A 21,737-nucleotide genomic window follows, 5' to 3' on the forward strand; every position below is an offset into this window, starting at 1 on the left:
CTGAGTAGTTGCCTGAGTGGCAGAGGTCCCTCTAGACATGGAAAGCAGCAGAAAACAGAGCAGTTGCTGTATGTATTTGTTTTAATCAAAATAAGAGCAGGCTTGCAGCTGGTGGCAGCAGTACCCGTATTGCTTCACCCGCTACCCTCCCTGAAGAGCTGGATCTGGGACAAGATCACAGGCATGAGGGCAGCCACTGCCCCCATGCAGCCTCCAGTCATCGCTCATCTGCAGTATGTTATTAGCCATGTAATCTGTCCTGATAGTGTTTGCTTGTGGATATCTCCACAGAGCACAGGTCACTGAGAAGAGATGGCTGGGGGTATAGTTATGAAAACATTCATCACAAGCTTCAAAATACCCTCATTGTGAATGTGACTCTAAGGAAGGCAAAAGCACTTCCTCGTCAGCTCAGATAAAGCTTATTAAAATCTACAACTTTTGAGTCTTGTGGACAACACCATGAATTTAAATCAACTTCGACTAAATAGAGGTTGTTTTACGGAGATTTTAAACTGGCGAGTAAGGGATAAACATTTTAGAGGTCTTCTATAAAGAACTTTGCCCATCTGCAATAAGATTTTCAAAATGCCACAGATTCCCCTTCGAAAAAGGGCATGCCACACAGACAGTAAATCAAGCTGTCCCTCGAGAAACACGAAAGGGGAATGGGTATCACCAGATGTGTCCCAGTATAGAAGATGACAAGGAGAAAATAGTGCATCAACGCAGGACAGTAGACAGCCATTCCGTATGATTGTTATGTTTTCAGCCTGAAGCCTTAAGGTTGAAGAGCACAGTTTCCTTGACTTGTTATGTCCTTAAATTCACAAGTACATTCTGATGCATGTTTTGATGTACAACAAAAAAGATACAACTATTCCTTTCAACAATGAAAAAATTGCACAATGTGTGATAGGCAATCACTGATCATTATAATTGATTATTGAATGATAGTAGCAAACTCTGCCTAATAAACACCTGATGAAAGTCATTTTGAAAGTGAAGGTTTGCTTTCTCTAAGTAATGGGGATTGCAATGTAGCCCGTTCTTTGATGACAAACGATAGAGCGGAGATAAGACCCTAATGGAGTCATTAAACTCCATCAAAGAAACCATTGATGTCTCTCTCCTAGTGTTTGCTTCCATTAGTATAAATCTATACCTACAAGTCATTGCTTTTCATTCCCCTCAGAATAATGTAGAACTGTTTCAGACTCTCCTCATCTTGATATGTACAGACACCTCATTGAATATAACCATAAGGGTCCTTCTTTTATTCATGCCGCCCACTACCTGGGTTAAATCAGGGACCATTGATTGGCAATCAGCACATCTCACAGTTCAGCGTTCTCCACTTGCATTTCAATCTCCCTTACCTATCATCCGGTACCTTATTCAAATGCCAATACTCAGTAAGCAATTTTATTCTAGCAGAGTATTGAAAAATACACTTTACAAAGAAGAAAAGTTACCTCATAAAATTTACGGCTAATGATTTTTCTTCTAATGACTTGCTTTGTCTTATTTTAATTATAAATAAAATGTGTAACTACCTAAAATCTTGAGTTCAGCATTAGAGTAGATGGCCCCGTATTTATTTTCTGCCACACACTGGTACATTCCTGAATCCATCTGCTGCACTCTGTGAATGCTCAGTTCTCCATTCACAATTTCAACTCGACCCTGTAACAAGACAATGATGAAAAGAAAGAAGGAACACCACATCTGATTATATATACATACACTGCCCTTTGTAACACATAACAGTGGTGGAGTTTCAAAGAATAATTCAGATGTTTCATAGTACAATTAACAAAAGAAGAGGTAACCGGGAGAGAAGGTAGGTACCTGGGATGTCAAGGGCAAACCATTACGAAGCCAGCGATAGGCGGGCCGGGGCCTTCCCGTGGCCTTGCATTCCCACTGGAGTTTCTCGCCACTATCCATCTGAGTATCATTAATCATTCTGACCCACTGAGGGAGGGCTTGAAGAAAAAAAATTAAGAAGAAGTAACATATCTTTGAAATACACACACGTATGGTCACCTGTACTTACATGAAAAAGAACAGGCATGCACAAATTCATTGTATGCAAAATACTCTGTAGGAGACAATATTTTTTTAGAGTGAATGTGGAACACTAAGATAGACTCTTTAGTTACATCCATCAAGGTTATAGTCCCAACAGAAGCAAAGACTTGGTTTGGGACACACTTCAATAGGAAATTATTTATTTTTTTAAGTACACCGGCACATTATTTTACCACATTATATTCTGTGAACTGCATTTCATTTGTTCCACATTTTGTTTGCGTTGGACCCATTCACATGAGACAGCTGTCACCCTGCTTTTCACTGTTAGCAGAGAATCTAGTCTGTAGTGCAGTTCTTTACACTTCACTGATAAACCTGAGAATTACACCTAATTACATTGAATAATTACTAGATAAGTCTCAGTTTCACATCCACATTGGGTTGACCCACACATGCATTCTCCCAAAGCGGGTTTAAAACGCTTTCAGTGTGTGGTCTGAAAGGGGTATTAGACATGGTTTTGAGTTTTGTCTGAGCTTACATTTTCTGAACTGGTTTCCCTAAAAGAAGATTAGAATTACTCCACAACTAAGTGAATTCTTGAATTACATCTCAAAGGAGGCATGGTTAATGGTGAAGGAGTATCAGTGCATTAGCCAACATTAAGCTCAAACCGATGCCTCAACACACGGGAAAACTGAGGCAGGATGTGGAAAGATGAGATTTCCAGAAGCAGGTTTAACCTTAGATTCATTATACCTGAGTGAGTGTAGATGCATGCATCATTTGGGCTTTAATCAACACATGGGGTGTTACTAGAATATTGTTAGATATACTGATACACAACGTCAAGTTTACAGTAAAACCAGTATACCAGCACAAGACCAACGTTCACCACCAGTCACAGAAAATACAATCATTTTCACTGCTTGGGCCCAGAGCTGTGTTGTTGTCAAAAACAGAAAAGCCGATATTCTCTCCTCTCCAAGCGCGGCTCACATTTATGTTTTTGGTATCATGTTAGTGACCATGTTCTGTTTTCTGCCTCTATTGCATAGCTCGCCTATGGCATAGGCAAACTAAATGACTGCCTTTCCTGGGGGCCCCTTAACAACAAAGCTTTTTTTCCCCTTTTCTTTCTTTTTCATTGCCTACTTACTTGTCTTTCCAAGGCTGCATACACAATTCCTGTTCAACTCCACATGCTGCAGAGAATTTCTGTCACAACTGTGAATGCTGTATAAACTTCCTTCTTTTCATCTTATCGTCTCTTTCAGTCTACGAGTGCATTTTTCAATTCTTGAACTGTACCGGCATATAAAAATTACAAGACCTTTTACTGGAGCTGGATCGTTTGGTCTCATGTAGGGGAGGGATTGTTAATCAGTCAGTTAGAAAATAACCGTTTTTCCCCTTTAATGTTCATCTCTTATGGTTTGCTTGACTTTTACTGTTAAAACTATGTAAATATTACACCAAGTTGTAATACTGAAGTTAAATGTAATAAATGGGTTTAGTTTAAGCATAAAACCCACTTGATTGTTCATTTTCAGAGACATGACTTTTTTGTCCTTTTTCTCATCTTTACTTTCGCTATTTAATAAGGCAAAATAATTTATTCGACTACTCGATTAATCAATGAAATAATCGATAGAATAATCAATTACACAAATAATCGATAGAATAATCGATTACACAAATAATCGATAGCTGCAACCCTACACTGCATAATGGTTTAGTGTGTGTACACAGCCGGGAACCCTGCCACTGAGCTGATACTCCTACAGTTACATGCCAAGCACGTACTTTTCTATTCTTTGCATATGGCACCTTCAGTAAAATACTTTTTTTGTGTGTGGTTTGATTGAATGATTATGGTCAGGAAGGTCTCCCTCACAATGAAAGTTCAAACTACCAGCTGACCTGTGTAAATTACATTTAGCGTGAGGCTGCTACAAATTAGGCTCCCTATTCTCCTTGTGATGTCAACAGAATGGGGGTTGCCAAGAAGTGCAGGGCCTTGGAAATGTGTCCTCCCAAGGCTGAGGCAGTCCATTATCTTGGCCCCGTGCACATGGTATGGACAGAGAGGAATGAGAGACATACACCCTCATAGATAAATATGATCATGGGCAAAGGCAGTAATTCAACAAGCTTACTAGGTCATCACATTGGTTTGAAAACTGAACTATGTTCTTAATTAAACTCTGTCCTAAATCTGGTGTGTACAGAGCCTCATAGAAGTAGTGCTGTCTTTCGGTCAAACATAAGGTTTCAGTTTACATACAGGCAAACTATCCTGGCAGCTACAGTTGTTAGATTTCAACTGCGAGACCAACATTTATCCTCCAAAAGGAATTATATCATATATCAAAATTCTGTAGAGAAATTAGATCCAGTGGTAAATCTCCAAAGAACTGCACATATTAGTTAATCAGATCATGTTCCTCCCTGAGATGACGACACAGAACTGTAGCTGCTAGCAGCTGAGATGGTCTCACCCGGCCAGCGGCTCCTCACATCTCTAAAAAAATGTTGAAGCAGATTTACAAAGACGTATTAATTGGATAAACTGACCACATATTGGGAATCTTAGCAGTTACTTTCTCGCCTGAAAAAATATTAAAACTTAATAAAATGCAGCAGGTGCACTGCACTTCATGCTGCGGGGAGAAAGGCTGGTCTGTTGTGCTGACTCTCTGTATGTACACTTATCTTGTAAGCACAAATTAATCAAAATGTGGCAACAAATTATACCTCGTGTGCACAAATTAATCAAAACGTTGGAATGAATTGTATCTCGTGTGCACATAATAGCATTTTGAGTGCCCAATGTAGTAAAATGTGGACTCAATATATATATTTTTTTCCCATGTCCCCCAAGGGGCTCCGTAGATATGTAACCACTGTATAAACAACACACAAATACAGTACACTGTGCATAATGAAAATATAAATATGATAATCTATTAACTATCCCTTATCTGTTAGGTTTTTCTGTGATGGACTAGATTTGGTGAAATAAATCAATTCAGTGTATATTTGTGTTACATCTTAAGATTTATGCTGAAAATACTACGCTGTTAGTATGGATAAGGTAAGTGTAAACATTTTCTGTATCTGCAAAGCCATGTGGCTCAGCATGGAGTTAATTTCATCATCTGTCTATGTCTGCGACTGTCCACATGGATCATTTATGTGAAGCTCAAAATGTATTATCATGCTGACTGTACGTGTGAAATGTATGCACTGTGATGAATGTGTGAAATGTGTGAACACGTCTATGTACATAGCCACCTAACGTAGTACAAACAGAACAGACTACCTGCTGTGCATGTTCGTTTTGGAGTAAAACCAAACCACAATGGGTATTCCCTTTAATGGATCATTTTATAAATTATGTTGATTTCATTTAAAAATATAATTCAGATCAGTTTTTGAAGTGACAAAGACCATTAATGTACTGTTTAAAAACTTCAGATCACACTATGACAAATGTTTTAAACATATAAATCTATTAAAATGAAAACAAAGCAGAGGAGATGTCCAGAACATTGTGCCTACACCTAAACAGACCTACTAAAGGACCCAGCTCATTTTTTTGTGCAGATGAGAACACCTGCTCTTGGAATATACGAGATGGATATATAATTAGTCCTCTGACTGTTCAGGAAATTCAGATGGGCTGGTAACAGTACCCAGGCTTGAGTTTGATGATACTGTTACTTATATCATTATTATATATCATTATATTATTATATCATTAAAAATCATTGCAAGCAGTGCAGAATGATCAAAATAGCTCAGAAAAAGGTTTATTGTGCTGTTTGGGCCGCTATTCTTGGAATGAAAAACATTAACACTTGTGCTCTTGGATGATGTATAACGGCTTTGCAAAGGTAAAAAAATCAACAAAGAATAAGAGCATGCTTAGACTCACTGTAGACCTGCAGATGTCCTTTGAAAGCAGTTCCTCCTCTTGGATTCTCAGCTTTACATTCATAAGTTCCTGAGTCCTCCAGTTGGATGTTGGGAATCTCCAATACAGCCTGGGACTTCCGCAGTCTTGCTTTTTTGGGGATGTTTCCATTTATCTTCCTCCATGTGATTGTTGGCACTGGACTGTGAGGAGAACAGAGTATAATTATACACTCAACAGTACAGTGAGTACAGGAGAACAAGCAGCTTTTTCACACAGTTTACAGTGTGAGCTGAAATTATGTAATTCATAATACATAATAAAAAATGTCCTTAAAAAATAAGAACATTGCCATTGAGGAGGATAATATGTCGAGTATATTCAGTATTGCACTGTACACTCAATATGTGTATCATTTGAAGATGACCTTTTAATAATAATTATGGTTAGTACTACAGATATTTTATGTTACTTTACTGTAGTGAAATCTTAAAAAATATTTTCAGTTTTTTAAATAAACAACATGATTAAATCTTATAGATAAAATAATCTAGCTATAATAAACCCACAGATCCCGATGTTCTTCATCTGCAGTTAAGTACTGACATGACCATGATGCTTATTTAATGTTCATTCTGGCTCTACATCTGAATCATTGACCTTTTGACCCATTGCGATATATTTACCGTGCAAAATGACCCACCCAGGACTCCTGTTAGACCCTGAGTTTCAGAGGGACAAGGACCGTATTCAAATCAGGTTATTACAACTGCTGCAGAGATTTTTATGATTAGTGTTCGAGCGTTGCCATCTATCCCTGTTTATTCATGGATTTCCCTATAGATCCTTATGATAGATGACTTACACATGCAGAGAGAGAATGTCTTACTATGCGCTATCAGTAGTGCTCTTGTATGACAACTAGATTTGACAGGTCTCTGAAAGATGGAAATGTGACACCATACCTTTAGTGAACCCATCAATCATTTAGCCAAGATGGAAATGTTACATCCCTGAGCTTTTTTATCTGTTCTAAATTCACAAGGACATTGAAGTGCTCTTGGCTGCAATGGACTCAAATTAGGATTCAGAGCATGTATTATATTAAACAAAGTGTTCTTTTTTTCCATTTTGGACAGGAGTTTTATGTCACATACAAAATTTGTGGACTAAGTCCTATCACACGTCCAAATCTGACAACTGAAAAATATTGAGAATGCAGTATTTTTGAAAAATGTGGATTAGCATAACGTTTTTTTTTAAATACAACATTAAGTATATGTTCATAATATGACACATTCATACTGATAGTATGAAATCACAATATTTACTCTTTACTTGATATTTTTTTAACATTTATTTATCCAGCCATCAAAAGTCATTGTCACCACTGATATCTACCCACCTGCAGTAAAGATAGCTATAGAGTTCAAAAGCATGCTAAATCAGCAACAAATATCTTTCCATACAGTACAGGTACTAGGGGCAAAGTGTGGGGCCTCGGGTAAATCAAATATCTGTGGTGTAATGTGGTTCCACTTGTTGGGAGCTGGCTTTTACGTTTTAAAACCCCTGCAGGGTGTTAGGACAACATAAACACATTCCAACCACAGGCATAGATACTGAATCAGTACTCATGAATATAGCATGTAGTTGTTATGAATCACTTCCTTATACGCTATGGTACTGAATGAGAATTTTGCTGGAGACCTTTGCTCCAACTAAACTCTCTCTATCCAGAGAACAGAGCAAATCTATAGAGACCTTGAGGGGCTGGAACATGAGGGTGAATCTTTCTGAGTCCGTGGCAGGGTTTCTCTTTGGAGGCTGAATTATGAGCACTGGGTAAGTACGTGGTCACGGGTCTGGGGGTGGGCAGGAGGGAATAGGCTTACTCAGCTTAGAAATGAGAAACTCTGCCTGTCACTGTCTTTGTATGAAATTGTTGGCGTAAACTCCTGAACTCTGAATCTGTGCTCATATTCATTTGAGAGTGTACAATCTAAATATTTTATTCCCTAACATTTGTGAATGTGTTACACAGTGGGGTTTATGTAAGGTGTTATGCTTTTCAATTTAAGAATGTGCTCATAGCAAGTTCTGTAGATTACATCTTAATTAGCATTTCACACAATTGCTGTGCCCTCCTCTGGACTTGTTCCGCAATAAAAGTTCAAAATTAAATCTAATACCAGAATATAATGGAGGACTGACTTACATCAGACTATTAAGATCTACACATTATCTCAACCACTTAGCTAATTTGTTAAGCTCTCACTTTCTTGATACCTTTGAGAAATTCAACAGCATTTTTTAAGCAAGTACCTATTCAGATCAAACACAAAGCCACCATTTACAGTTATGATCAAGGCAAAAACATCTGTCTTTCAAAAACATTAACCATGGAACCAAGAGTATAAAATCTGTTATTATTAAGAGCCACTTTCTGTTATAGCTGAAAATGGGGTCCTTGTGGCCCTGTATGGCTGAATGACTAGAGTAACTGCAAGGGTTTCAAGAGTTTGATTCCCTCTGGGGTCACCGAAACTAAAAGTATCTCCACTACTCCAAGGCAATTTGGATGAAAGCTTCTACCACATGCCACATATTACATTTTAAGTGGAAATGAGTGGGAGAATGTGTAACCCATCAAATGTAGAAGGTTTTTTTGAACTACAATGAACCTCATACTCCACTTCCCTTTAAATAAAAGCAACTGCCAGCACTGAATTTTCAACGGTTTCCTGTAAATCAGAGGGTGAAGCCAGTGTTTTAATCAAGCTTGAAAATCTATATGTAATATATCATATTTAACTGAGCTATAGTTGGTTTCCAACCATTCATAGTAACTATCCTGCAAATTTTTGTATTAAACTGACCAGTCCTGCTTAAATAACTGAATACAGGCTGATACTGTACATAACTGCCTGGCACAACCAAATTGATATGATAATATCAAATATTACCTCTATTTAAAATACATTTCATTTTCAGTATACTGGACACTGTTAAACAGCCAGTGTAAATAATATTTATGTAACAGAGGTAAGCATGAAACTTTTCTGTCACGGATATTCATCCAGAAAACATCCGCTGAGCCTGGCTGTTGGAGGACAGACCACCCAGCATACGATAGTGGTTTAGATGATGACAATGAGCAGTGCCATATTTTGATTTGAACTGAGTGCTGCTTGGGGTTCAAAATTAATTAATTTTTTGTCCACTAGCCAAATGACTAGTGAATGTTCAAATTTTACCAGCAACTCAATACATTAATATTGTTTTTTGGGGGGTTTTGGGGTAGTGACTGAAGCAAATCTATCAGCCACTTGCTTATTTTACCAACATTTGATGGCTTTTGTTAATTTTGAGCCCTTGCATGATTGTATATTTGGTTTACTGTGCAACACTGCTTAAAGAATGACTAATTGCCTGTTAAGTAATTTTGGTCTAGGCCTATTGATAGTTCCCATATAATCCTGTTGAGCCTTGCCATGCATCATTTGTGAGCTGGCTTTTTCACCATTGCTAATTTAAGCAGTAACTGCAAAAAAAAAAACTGAGCTGGATTGTTATTGGCCTTTGAATATAACTGATGCTTTGTTCACATGAAAGCCATGCCAAGCCCAGAAAAGTGCTAATGAAGCGCCTTTCCATCCAAAGTTGTTCTTGGCTTTATTTATCTATCTATGTATATGAAGTAACTTAGCACACTAGCAGCACAGTGATGCTTTTTTGTTATTCTACAGAAAGAGAATCAACTTTCATAAACACAAGTTATAAAACCATGATTAATAATCAGTCTTGCAGACATTACCAAATATAACCCTATTACAAGTTAATAGAATGCTCAACTATTTATAGTTAAAGAGGACTATGTTTTTATTGATCTCTTTTTCATTTTCATTGTCTCTGTGTTCTCTTTGCCCTTGACTGGGACCTATAAAGCACTGTCACTGGTAAATATCACAAAAGACAATCACATCAAGGAGCGTCAGCATTCACACACAAAGAGCTGTTCTGCCCCGTCTTAGCTTGTGGTGCCATCATGCATATTGATCAACAGGAAAACAGAACCCATTTTAACTTCATTTTCAGTGCTATATAAAGACTGCCATTTCTTAATAGGGTGCATTGATAAATCATTCATCTCTATGTAAAGGGGTAAGTCACTGGAATCACTGTCTGACTGAAAGCTATCATGCACAAATGACTTTATTGAGAGAAGCACAGGGCAAGGACTCAAGCTGTTCTACAAACATCCCAAAAATCCTGCTTGGTTTGTTAGGAAAAAGTAAGGGTGTGATATTATAATGCAGTGTCTATATATTTAGAAAATGACTTGCACATCCATAATGTGGATAATTAATTGAAATCAAGGTAAACAATTATGAGGTTCTTAGTCATCTTAGATTAGAGACTGTTTGCATTTAAGATGGCAGTCAGCAATGAATAATTCATGCTGAATAATTATAAACAAAATGGAGTGGGGATGATGAAAGATTGTTGTGCAATGGAAATTATATCTTGTAACGTCAAACACCACTTCAACTTTGCTTTGGAGAAGAACATATCGGAAATGTTTGTGAATCATTTTTGATGTTGAATGTTAACATTTTACAAAAAAATGATTTCCTCCTTGGTCTTCCTTAACCATAGTTTAAACATTCCTGATATGTCACTGCAAAACTCAATTTCAAAAATATTTTTCATTTAAAATGTGATACATTTGTGAAGCACTTTAGTGACTGTGCTTTGGATTTCAGTCTCCGTAGACACAAGTGTGTTTTCCCTCCTGGCAGACAACTATTACAATTTCAATTTTTTCATAGGCATAACCTTGGCTTTCTACATTCATAACACAACCTGAAAGCACCCAGGAAACACAGATACATTAGGGCTCTCAATTATGAGAACACATGGGTCCCTAGGGGTGAATTCCCCATTCAGTCTTCCCCCATGCACTAACATGCCATCTAACAGCAGAGCTACAATGCTGCACTTCTCTACACTCACTTAACATCCTGCCTGAAGACAAGATATGCCTGGTTCCCATTCAGGTAATGGAATAATGTAATTTAAAAAAGAGAGGAAAAACACATGGCGTATTATCTAAAGGATCTCTCAGCAACAGAGCAGCAATAGGCTGTAGTTTATTGTTCCCTGTGATTAATATGATACTGCTCTAATAAGCAACTACCTATATTTGTGCAATATGTCCTTGTTTACTTACTTCCCCAGAGCAAAGCACTCCAGTCTGACAGTGACTCCCTTGGCAGCCAGAACAGATGTCGGGAAATGCACTTCAATTTTGGGCTCATATTCACCCATGATACCTGTAAAAGGTTAAGAAAAAGGTATTAGAACCAAGCAGATTGACAAAGGCACTTGCCCCCATTTCCCATCATCCTCATATTCTTACATTTTTACTTGCAGAGACTGGGCATAGTGATTTCAGAATAACTTGGATGCCCACATGCTATTATTCAAGCAACCACTGTAGAAAAAATATTGCAGTAAATCTAAATTTCCTGAGGATTCCTGGTGCTTTGGCCTTGCACAATACACACGATACATTAAATCATCCACTGCTCAGGTGAGGGCCTGCACATTATGCACACCATCTGGCATATCTTTCAACTATCCACCTTCATTTTACACACTGCTTATTAATAGGGCTGGTGATACTGTTTTAGATCAAATAAAGAGCATACAACTGAATAATCATAGTTTTGATCTCTACAAAACATTGTGGTTCTGAATACAAAATTGTAATTTAACACATGGTATATAAGACTTGGGTTTTTTTTAAAGAAAATGTCAGCATATGAGCTTAGCATATTACCATCTATGCACAACCACAATATCTACTGTGTAAGTAGATATAAGTGGATAGGTAGAGTAAGTGGTAAAAATACTCATAAGCCATGCACTCAAAAAATAAACCATTAATATGATGTACTAACAAATACTGACCAATAACAACAGGGGAAAACAGTATAATAGTAATTAGTAATACACTCTTCAATTTGCAAATACATTGCGAAGGGCACAGGAGATAACGTGTTATCAGTCTTGCTAAGTGCCACTATAAATAACACCTCCACTCTGACTTATAGCCAGAGGACATGTTTTCTTTGTTTATTCGTCTGTATGTTAAGGCACCCATTTATAATTTATCCATTTGCCAGGATTATATGTCAGAATGAAGTGAGCAAATTTGGATTAACAAAGGAAAACACCTTCATCTGGGATCTAATTACTACTATCTGTCTTATTAAATGGAAGTCTGTGATATGAATATCATATGAGTGTTTTACTCTTTACAGAATAATGTTAAATGCATGCACAATCATGACGTGTGAACACCATTGATGGACATACTGTTGACCTCCCCGCACCTTCGTGGATTCACAATAAAACATATCACACTGTGTGCGGTGCTGCTCCAGGTGCATTATAACGTATATGATCAGTAAGACAAATGACCGGCATGACATTTGAGAAACCATAATTACACCTCCTACGTGTACCTGACACTTTTTATGTGATAAAATGAATGCTGCAAAGACAGAGTAGGGTTATTGAATTGTGGCCCACTATGTATGGAAAATGAGTTTTATGATATTTGTTCCAAAGAACTTTTCAATTTCAATCTCATTCTCAACATTTATGGCTCCAAAGCAGCCCTTCACATATAATGAATTTGCAATATTTCATTGCTTCATGCCATGGTATATTTAATATCATATAAATTCAGCCTCACTGGCTGGACTTGATAGAATTGAAAGAAATAGTGTCTAGGCTTGGTGCGCTAAAACATTACTGGCCCTCATTTGTACTGTCACTTTATATCTTATGTTCCAATTTCATTTATTAATCACATCAAAATTACATTTTTCTGTTGTGCTTTGTTCTTCTTCGAACCAATTTCATAGAATGACGCTTGTCCTAAAATGTACCTCTTCTTACTTTTTCAATGCTTTTAGCATAGTAAGTGTTTCTTTGTCTCCATTATCATGTCTAGTTCTGTTTTATGTTTGAGGAAACCTCTCAAAAGCAGCGGTAACACAATCCCCGTTTGTCATTTATAAGTACTATGGAAACATCTAATGAATGGTTTATAACACATATAGCTATAAGTAGATATTAGGACATGTTGAAGTGTTTGTTAGTGTGTAGTAATTCATATACTGTAACTACTAACTGCATATAACTTGAAGCTGCAGTCTGTAGTTTTGAGAAAAAAGTGGACTAAGCCAGAAAATTTGAGCGTGTGCACAGCGTCATTGACACTCCTCCGGGCTCTGATTGGTTGTTTTACTCGGGAGCGAATGGATTCTTGCAAATCATTTTACGACCGCTGGGTGGACCCAGACAGTGAATTATGTCACAGCTTATCTGTATCTTATTCTACTGTCAGATCATAATGACAATTTTAGCAAATATAACACAAAAATAGTTACAGACTGCAGCTTTAAGGACATTTCTATTGTCATCTATTACATGTTTTTACACGAGGTTCAACTTTTTGGTTGGTTAGAGTGTGCAGATCTTTTGTCTCATTCTTGCCTTTAATGTGATTTTTGATCCAGCAGGTGTGAACGTTTTTTTTTTTTTAGGGTATGCATGCTCTACACCTTAGTTTTTCCACTGGTAAAACTGCTGCATTTTTCTGAATGAAGAAAAAAAAAAGAATATAAAATAAAAAATAATATATAGTATAGTATTTTCAAATGTACAATTATTGACCATACTGTAACACTTAATAATAAAGAACAATGATTTATTTTGACTACACAAAAAAAATGTATGTTGATTAGTTAAAAAAATACTTATTATACTTATATACATACTGACATCCGATATAGCTATGGGCCTAAGGTCTTCAGTAATAATATACAGTGTAGTACAGAAGACGCACAAATGTGGAGATGACGTCCCTCCACACATTATATTTCACTGATATTACTGTCAATATGCATAGAGAAAATGTCTTAAGGCAATAATAACACCACCAGTGCTGCAGTCCATCTGGAAGCACTGCCACTTATCTGTAAGTGATATTAATGTAATTTTGTTGACAACATAAAATTGAAGTATTTTTACAATTTAAGAGTTTTAGTTTTAGATGGATAAATTCGGGTGTTGTTTGTTTCTCCATTTATCATACCAGCCTGTACTTACCAACAAACTTAAAATGTCACAATCAAATGTCACTCAGTTTAATAAGTTTAACATGAATATAGTAAACATGATGTTTCAGCAGAATTTAGATTTTCAATGGTATTATAAATCTCAGGTTTTGTGGTTTTCATCTTTGATTTTTACTGCAAATAATTTCAAATAACCTATTGTGCATATTCATTTACAAGTTACTGCTATCCATGGTAATATTACACACTTGCTTCTTTTTATGTCAAACAGTTAAATCAAAGAGTGGATTTCTGTAATGAACTGTTGTTTAAGTGTTGTCTGTTACAAAATAGTGCATTAGTCCAGAGTTCAGAGCTTAGCCCCGCTCTACTCAAGGTGGATTGCAAACTGACGATCAATGGCTTCCAGCAGGGTATAATGGAGCCCAGATGCTTGTTTTGATTGAGAGAGTCAGGGTTGGAGCTGACAGTGGTGAGCCACACACAGATCCAACTTGAACTGTGTAATAATCGCTCACTTTTACTGAGGCACAGATTGTGGTGTCTGATTGGTCAGACTCCAATGACTGAGTGGTGCGCACAGCATAGAAACATTTGGGTGTCTGCTGCGAGATGTGTCAATGTAATTTTCAGCATTTTAGACCAAAAGTCACATTATAGAAGGCTGCTGAACGTCATGAGATTTGCAAGGGATGCTAAGACATTCTTTGGCATAATGGACCTACAGTTGTAGAGACTTGATTAAGCCATGTTGTTCTGCAGGTGAAAGTGCTGCCCTTCAGCCCATGTATCATAGCTACATATTGCAATATGGATGCTACAAAACGGATTGCTCTTCCACTACTCAAATCAATTCAGTACAATTACATTTTATTTATATAGCGCCAAATCACAAGAAAAGTTATCTCAAGGCACTTTTCACATGGAGCAGGTCTAGACGGTACTCTTTAATTTAATTTAAACAGACCCAACATTCCCCCATTAGCAACACTTGGCGACAGCAGCAAAGGAAAAACTCCCCTTTAACGGGAATAAACCTCACACAGAACCAGGTTCTAGGTGGGCAGCCATCTGCATATTTTCACCATGGTTGGAAAAGTAACAAAAAATGTTCAATACTTTGTTTCTTTTATCCAACCATGAACCATATTAAAATGCTGATAGCAGACTGACCACATGCCCTTCTGACTGTATTTCCCATCGCTGTTAATGAGAGACACAGACCAATTTAGCATGGTTATGTGCCAAGTATTATGTATGCGTCTGAGGACCATTTCATACAAGGTTATACAAATACAGAGTGAGAATCTTGCTGAAAGGGGTGTAATCCTTAAAGAGGTAAATTTGTGTTGCAAACAAACCTGCTTCTTAGGCACAGAGGCCCTTTTCACAGCTTCACTGGGGATGTAATCTCAGTGGTTCTTTGAAACCTTGACAATGACAGGCACTTTTGTAATGTGATGGACGTTTCTCTGTGTAGTCAGATGTAAAAAGCCTGTAGGTGAAATCCACACCTGAATCCAACAAACAGCTCCCCAGCATGGCTCCTGAGAGGCTACTATAAAAGAGCGAAATCCCATCCACAGCAAGGGCCATTGATTCAGTTAATTTTATGCTGGAAAATGATTTCCCTGATGGCTAGTTTCACCAAAGCACATTGCGAGTGAAGAAGGCTCCCCACACTAATGTTAAAGCATTGCTCACTATCTATTTACAGTGTGTATGGAATTCATAACGCCCTCCACTAACATCAGGCTCAGTGGAAAGCAGACCGCCCCACTTTTATTAACCTATCTGATCTGAAAAAAAAATCTCCAAATGCATTATGATACAATAAAATGCACCAGCAGAAGATTTTCATCTATGCTAAACAAGTTCAGAGGGGGGAAGCTCTGTAATAGATCTAAAAGAAAAAAAGAAAAAACCAAAACATTTTTACACTTTCAAATGAACAGAGAGAGAACAGTACTCTCTGTGGTTTGTCCAATGGACTCCATTAGATTTGTCTGGCTTGGGCATTCATACAAATCAGTACCTATCATGTGTGAGAGGTGCTATAAATCTGAAAGCCTCACCGTCGGTTTTCAGCGTTAGAGGTGTTGGAGGGCTCAGGACCCTTGCATTTGTCACTGTGTTTTTCACCAGACAGATGTAACTTCCAACGTCAGAAGGTTGCACCTTTGAGATGTACAGGTTTCCTGTGTCTTGGGAGATGAAGCGTCGACTGTCCTCAGCAACAAATGAGGGGAATTCATTAAACACCCAGCTGTAGATTATATCTGAAAAAGCAAGAGCAGAAGATACAGATTAGAAAGAATGTATTCTTGTGCCTATTTTTGACTTGCTATTCACGTTTCTAACAGTCGTTTTTACAGCCTGTCATTTCCCTGTCACCAATTCCTGTGCAAGCTAAGTATAGTGGAGTGTTTCTACAGATCTACATCTGTGGTAATCTTGCAAAAACTCAAGAGTATTCCTAACAAGTCATACTTGTAGAATAGCAATATGTGGTTCATAGAACAATACATGAACTATTCAATTTTGACAGGATTGTTGACTACAGTACATTTTTGTCAGTAAGTATTAAAAATAATCACTGAAGCACCCAACAAAGTTATTGTGGTCTCATTGCGTGAAAAAAAACAAAAAAAACAGTGCATCTGATTTGACATAATTATTACTGCCACACAATTTAATATTGAAATTGTATCAGTATAACACTCCACATACTTTATCAGTCCAAGAAGAACACAATTATTAATCACAGATAATATGTAATATATAAAGCACTGATACATGCAACGACTACTTATCACTTCTGAATAACAATGAAACAATAATAATTAAAAAAGTAATGAATATTGGATTTGCACAGCAACAAACCAAATCATGTTTATCAACATAAAATGAGCACTAGTCTACACAAAGTTTAGGAAAATAATAAAGATGAAAAATAACAATTTAACGGGGCCTTAATGAGCATGCTATTTGCAGCGAGGTCATTTTTATTGGTGATAACATCAGAAAGGTAAAACTTGTGTATGATAACTGAGATTTCAGAGTGGACAGAGAAAGCTTGTTTGTCTGTGTGCATGTGTTTGTAAATGCATACATGTAAAGGGTCATTACACAGCATTATATATAGTGTAGTAGTCATATATAGTCTATGATCCGACCCAACAAGACAGACTACTGGAAAGGACTTTTCTGTCTTTATAGTTAATACTCTCTGAAAAAAATGATCAAGCTATTTGCTTCTAGGTTGAATCTTTAAGATTTTATTCATGTGCTTTTAAATGTTATAGTTTTATATTTTATTCAGTGTGCAATCATGCACGATATAAACTCGCTATCCCCGGCAGCATGCTGATATATAAATAAAATTGTAAAGACAATAGAAAGATTGCAGACTTGGTTGAAAGAAATCGTGAATTTCCAGGAAGAAAAAAAAAGAACCAGAAATGGTTGTTCCAGTGACTCTGAATAGGAATGAGTGGATAATAAAAAGGATGGACGAAATATGAATATGATCAACATACAGTAGTGCAGTTTTTTGAGAGCGTGCATTTTGCTTTTTGTCTAGTGGGCAAAGTTCTACACAGCCACATCCATCATTATATTCAAAAAGATGTCAAACAGGGACAAATTAATCTTCAATGTTGCCAAACACTGAATACTTATATTTCCACAACTCTTCTGCATTTGCATCCGATGGCTATATCTTCTTTACATTATCAGTTTCCTCTTAGTAAATAATGAATTACCTGTTATTTCAAAGGTCATCAGATCTGAAAGATTTGACCTTCATACAATACTTGATGCAAGCTTACACTTGACGTGGCTGCAATAAAGTAGAGAACTGAATGGAACACAAGGCAAGTTTAAGTTATTATATGTCAACATATTAATTTGCAAAGTAAGCATTATTGGGGAACAGGGATGACGGATTGGGAATATAGTTATCTAGACTGAGCTACAATGTAAACTGGTACCCTAATTGTACTCTATGAAACAGAGAATGGCAAATTCATATTAAATATATATTGCTGCTTTAAATTATAATACAAAATAATTAACAATGTGCTTTGCTACAAAGAATTTCTTTGACCACAGACACTAGAAACCTAATCACTTTTAATCAAAGGTCATCATAGTTAAGCTTTATAAAAGTAAAACACTATTTACCAAACGCAAAAACTGATCACAAGCGCTAAAAGCCATGAAATGGAAAATAATAAACTTTTCACATCTCAGTGATTCCAAATTATTTTCACTCATGAGACCTATCTAATTTAAGTGGCATTTTAATGTCTTTGAATCCTCCCACAACCCATTTAACCCAAACATTGTTTAACACTCCCTATGCATTATGAATTTCAATGGTGACACGCTCTGACTCACCAAGACATTCATCATACCAGAACATTTTGGAGATCATTTTCATTTCATGTCTGCAATGTTAAAGAAATTATAATTGTATCTATATTGTAAATAAGCATCGATATAAAGGCTCAGCAGTCTGTTCAAGGTTGGCGTGCCACTAATCAATATCCAACAATATAATAATCTAGACTGTATGCAACAAAGCTGGCTCAAACAACATGCAGTGGTGAGTGTGAGTGCCTTATTGTATGACCACTTAACTCAAGCCAAAACTTAACATTGTTGTAGAAGCTAAGAGGCACATATTTGTAGTGTTAGTAGAGAAACTGATTAAATTTGTGAAATATAAAAATATTTTTTTTGTTTTGTTAAAGCAATAATTCTATTAGCCAGGGTTGCCCTGTCAAGTACTGTACTTTTTTTATTTATCTCACTATTGTACGGTCCTTATATTTCTTCCACAGAAATACAGTGAATGGGCATAAAACATCTTGCTAAACCTCTTAAAAGTTTCAATGAGTGAGTGGCTATCTACTGTGTATAATATATTCTGTATTGATCCACTTGGTTAATCTAATACAAGCAATGTAACACGAGGGTCGTACAGTACTGTATGTCATCATGACTGAAACCTGCATCCAGCAGCAAGACTATTACAAACCTTAAATGACAGAAAATCACTATTGCTACTATAGAATTGTGCTGTTTTCACTCCATTACATTATCTCCAGTGTTTGATTCTAATGTTATGTCAATCACACTTTTAACAATTGAAAAGAAAAGCTTGGTTAGGCTGAATGAAGAGAAGGATGCAGCTGACCTCTAAATGCAGTGTGGGAAAAAAATACACCTGGAGCAACGATAACACCTGTACTGTGACTAATGGGACACTTTAAGGATGAGACAATGTGATTTGTCTCTACTACCCTTTAATCTGTCAATCAGTAAGCGTCATTAATCATTAATTGTGTCTTTTTTCGGTCAGATATTATGGTCACTGATTCTCAGGTTGCTATCATGTCATGCAAAATGGCATCCAGAAACAGAAGCGGGTGCTGAGGAGCACTCGGCAAACATTCCCACGGGTGCAGTGCAGTGGTGCAACAGAGCTGATGCAAACAGAAAGCCTGGATGATTCATGGCTCACATAAGAGCTTACATTAGAGGACAACTGCAGAGAGGGATATTCAAGATATGCTATTAAAGCGTGGTGCCTATGCTCTGAATATGTGAAATAATTGGTTGTGTAACATTTATTTTCATTTCTAATGATCCAGCAAATTTGATCTCTGAGAATCTGTGTTCTCTCTCTGTTGTCTCTCATTTTAACAGCAAGGATGAATGGATAGTAGAATGTATACAAAACAAACCATCAAAATAAGTACAACAAATAAATAAATAAAATGTACCTTGGCACAGTAATAACAACATTCCTTGTTGTCAGAGGTATTCTGAAATATAATGATGAGCTTACTGACAATCCAAAAGGTAGTGGAGAGTGGAAAATGTGTTTTCTTCTAGTTTTAACTAAAGGTTAAAACTCTTACCTGGAGAATGAGGAGGAGGGGTACACATAAGTACCACACCTTGGCCTTCACGCACCGAAACCCCACCTCTGGTCTTCCCACTGAATGCACCAATATCTGGAACAGCGTGCAAAAAAAAAATCTTTGTCAACAACACAGTCAAATATAACAAAAATATTGGAATCCTTTTGAGGGGGCTAGAAGATCTGAAGATTTTAAGAACACTTTAATGCATCAACAGGCTTCATTTGGTGGGCCAAATATAAAGCTTTCATCCACTGTTTGATTCTATTGGAGGCACCTTCAGTCACGCATAACTGACTGTGTTTGTGGGTTCTCATCTTTGTCACTGCACAACTCCTAGTAATTGTCTGCAGTATGGAGAGTGGTTAATCTTAAAGATCCTAATGATCAGTCAATAGTTGACTTGCATTTTGTCAGTTGAACCACTGCATACAAAAACACAACTAAAAATAGGCAGTAACATCGGATGAACATGCCACACACAGGCACGGGAACGGGCCAGAGAGTGACCACCACTTAAAACCAGAACCGGAGCAACCTGCCTGCCATCTGGACTGAGATACACAGAGAGCAGGCTGAGTAGGCAGAGAGCATGAGAGTTACTGCCGAGTACAAACACTGATACCCAGGGAGACACGAGAGCAGCTGCTCCCTAACAGCTATGTGTGTTTACAGCAGAGAGCAGGAGGGAGGACAGATGTCTCACTGCGTTACTCTGTGCATAGAATCTGATGCTGCAGTGGACAGTCACAGAGCAGACGCTTTAAGTGTATAATTATAGTGTCCATTGGCTGAATAAATATTAATGACATGCTTATTATTTTACACATTTATTTATTTTATTATTTGATAAATGTGGGTGCTGAGTGAAAATTCGGTAAATGGGTTTTATTTCTATTTTTAAAAAAGCAAAACGACAGTATGGTGTTTGGCACCATAGGGTGGCGGGCAAGTAATGTAATCAGTGTACAACCATCTAGCACTGTATTCATTGGATGAATAGCATGTAAGAAAGGAAGGGAAGAGTTGGCGAGAACAGGAAGAAAAGGAAAGCCTAGAAGTTGTTGATCATCACAAAGATAAACTGAGGGTGTGAGTTTAAGATGTACTTGATTATTGCTAAATGAATTAAGTTTAGATGTTTTTACAACGGTAGTAGAGCTGTTAAGGCTTTTTTGAAGAATCAGTTTTGATCATTAAATATTTGCTGAAGAACTGAAATCCAATCATTGCTAGATTAAATTACCTCTAATTTAATATTTATTTTTCTTAGCAAACTTCTTCACTGACATTATTATGAACGTACTATTATGGCAATTTTTTGTTTTTACCTGGTAGTTTTTTTCTGTGTAACTAGAGCAGAGCAGGTCAAATCCCAGAACTGCAGCCTTTTGGGACCTGATACTGCCAGTTTAATTTCTAGTTGATGTAATGCCAAAGCGTGAAAATCAAGCGACAGGCTGCTGACCCAGGGTGGGTCTCTGTGTCTCCACCACTTTTGTTCCATCACTTTGAGAGCTAGTGTTTACCATTACCCTGGAACTGTTGGATAATTGTGCCACAGAGTGACTTGTGAAACCTACATTTCTGCTACATTTCTGGCATATTCAATAATGATCATAGTTCATGTCCTTCATCTTAAAATGTAGCAGTCAATTTACACAGCATTTCTTTATTTCTTAAAACATTAGT

At 37.0% G+C, this 21,737-nt stretch overlaps 1 protein-coding gene across 1 annotated transcript in view; it reads right to left on the bottom strand.

The window, feature by feature from the left end:
* Positions 1–21,737, bottom strand: part of cntn5 (contactin 5) — a 63,178-nt gene that overhangs the window by 23,752 nt on the left and 17,689 nt on the right. The window contains exons 4-9 of the mRNA XM_062419452.1: positions 20,043–20,138; positions 16,188–16,391; positions 11,190–11,292; positions 5,978–6,159; positions 1,852–1,988; positions 1,557–1,686 (exon numbers count right to left, since the gene is read on the bottom strand). Coding sequence (XP_062275436.1) covers positions 1,557–1,686; positions 1,852–1,988; positions 5,978–6,159; positions 11,190–11,292; positions 16,188–16,391; positions 20,043–20,138 — 852 coding nt within the window. The remainder of the gene's footprint in view (positions 1–1,556; positions 1,687–1,851; positions 1,989–5,977; positions 6,160–11,189; positions 11,293–16,187; positions 16,392–20,042; positions 20,139–21,737) is intronic.

The sequence above is a fragment of the Scomber scombrus genome, chromosome 5, assembly GCF_963691925.1.
Source record: "Scomber scombrus chromosome 5, fScoSco1.1, whole genome shotgun sequence".
In the NCBI taxonomy this organism is placed as follows: Eukaryota; Metazoa; Chordata; class Actinopteri; order Scombriformes; family Scombridae; genus Scomber; species Scomber scombrus.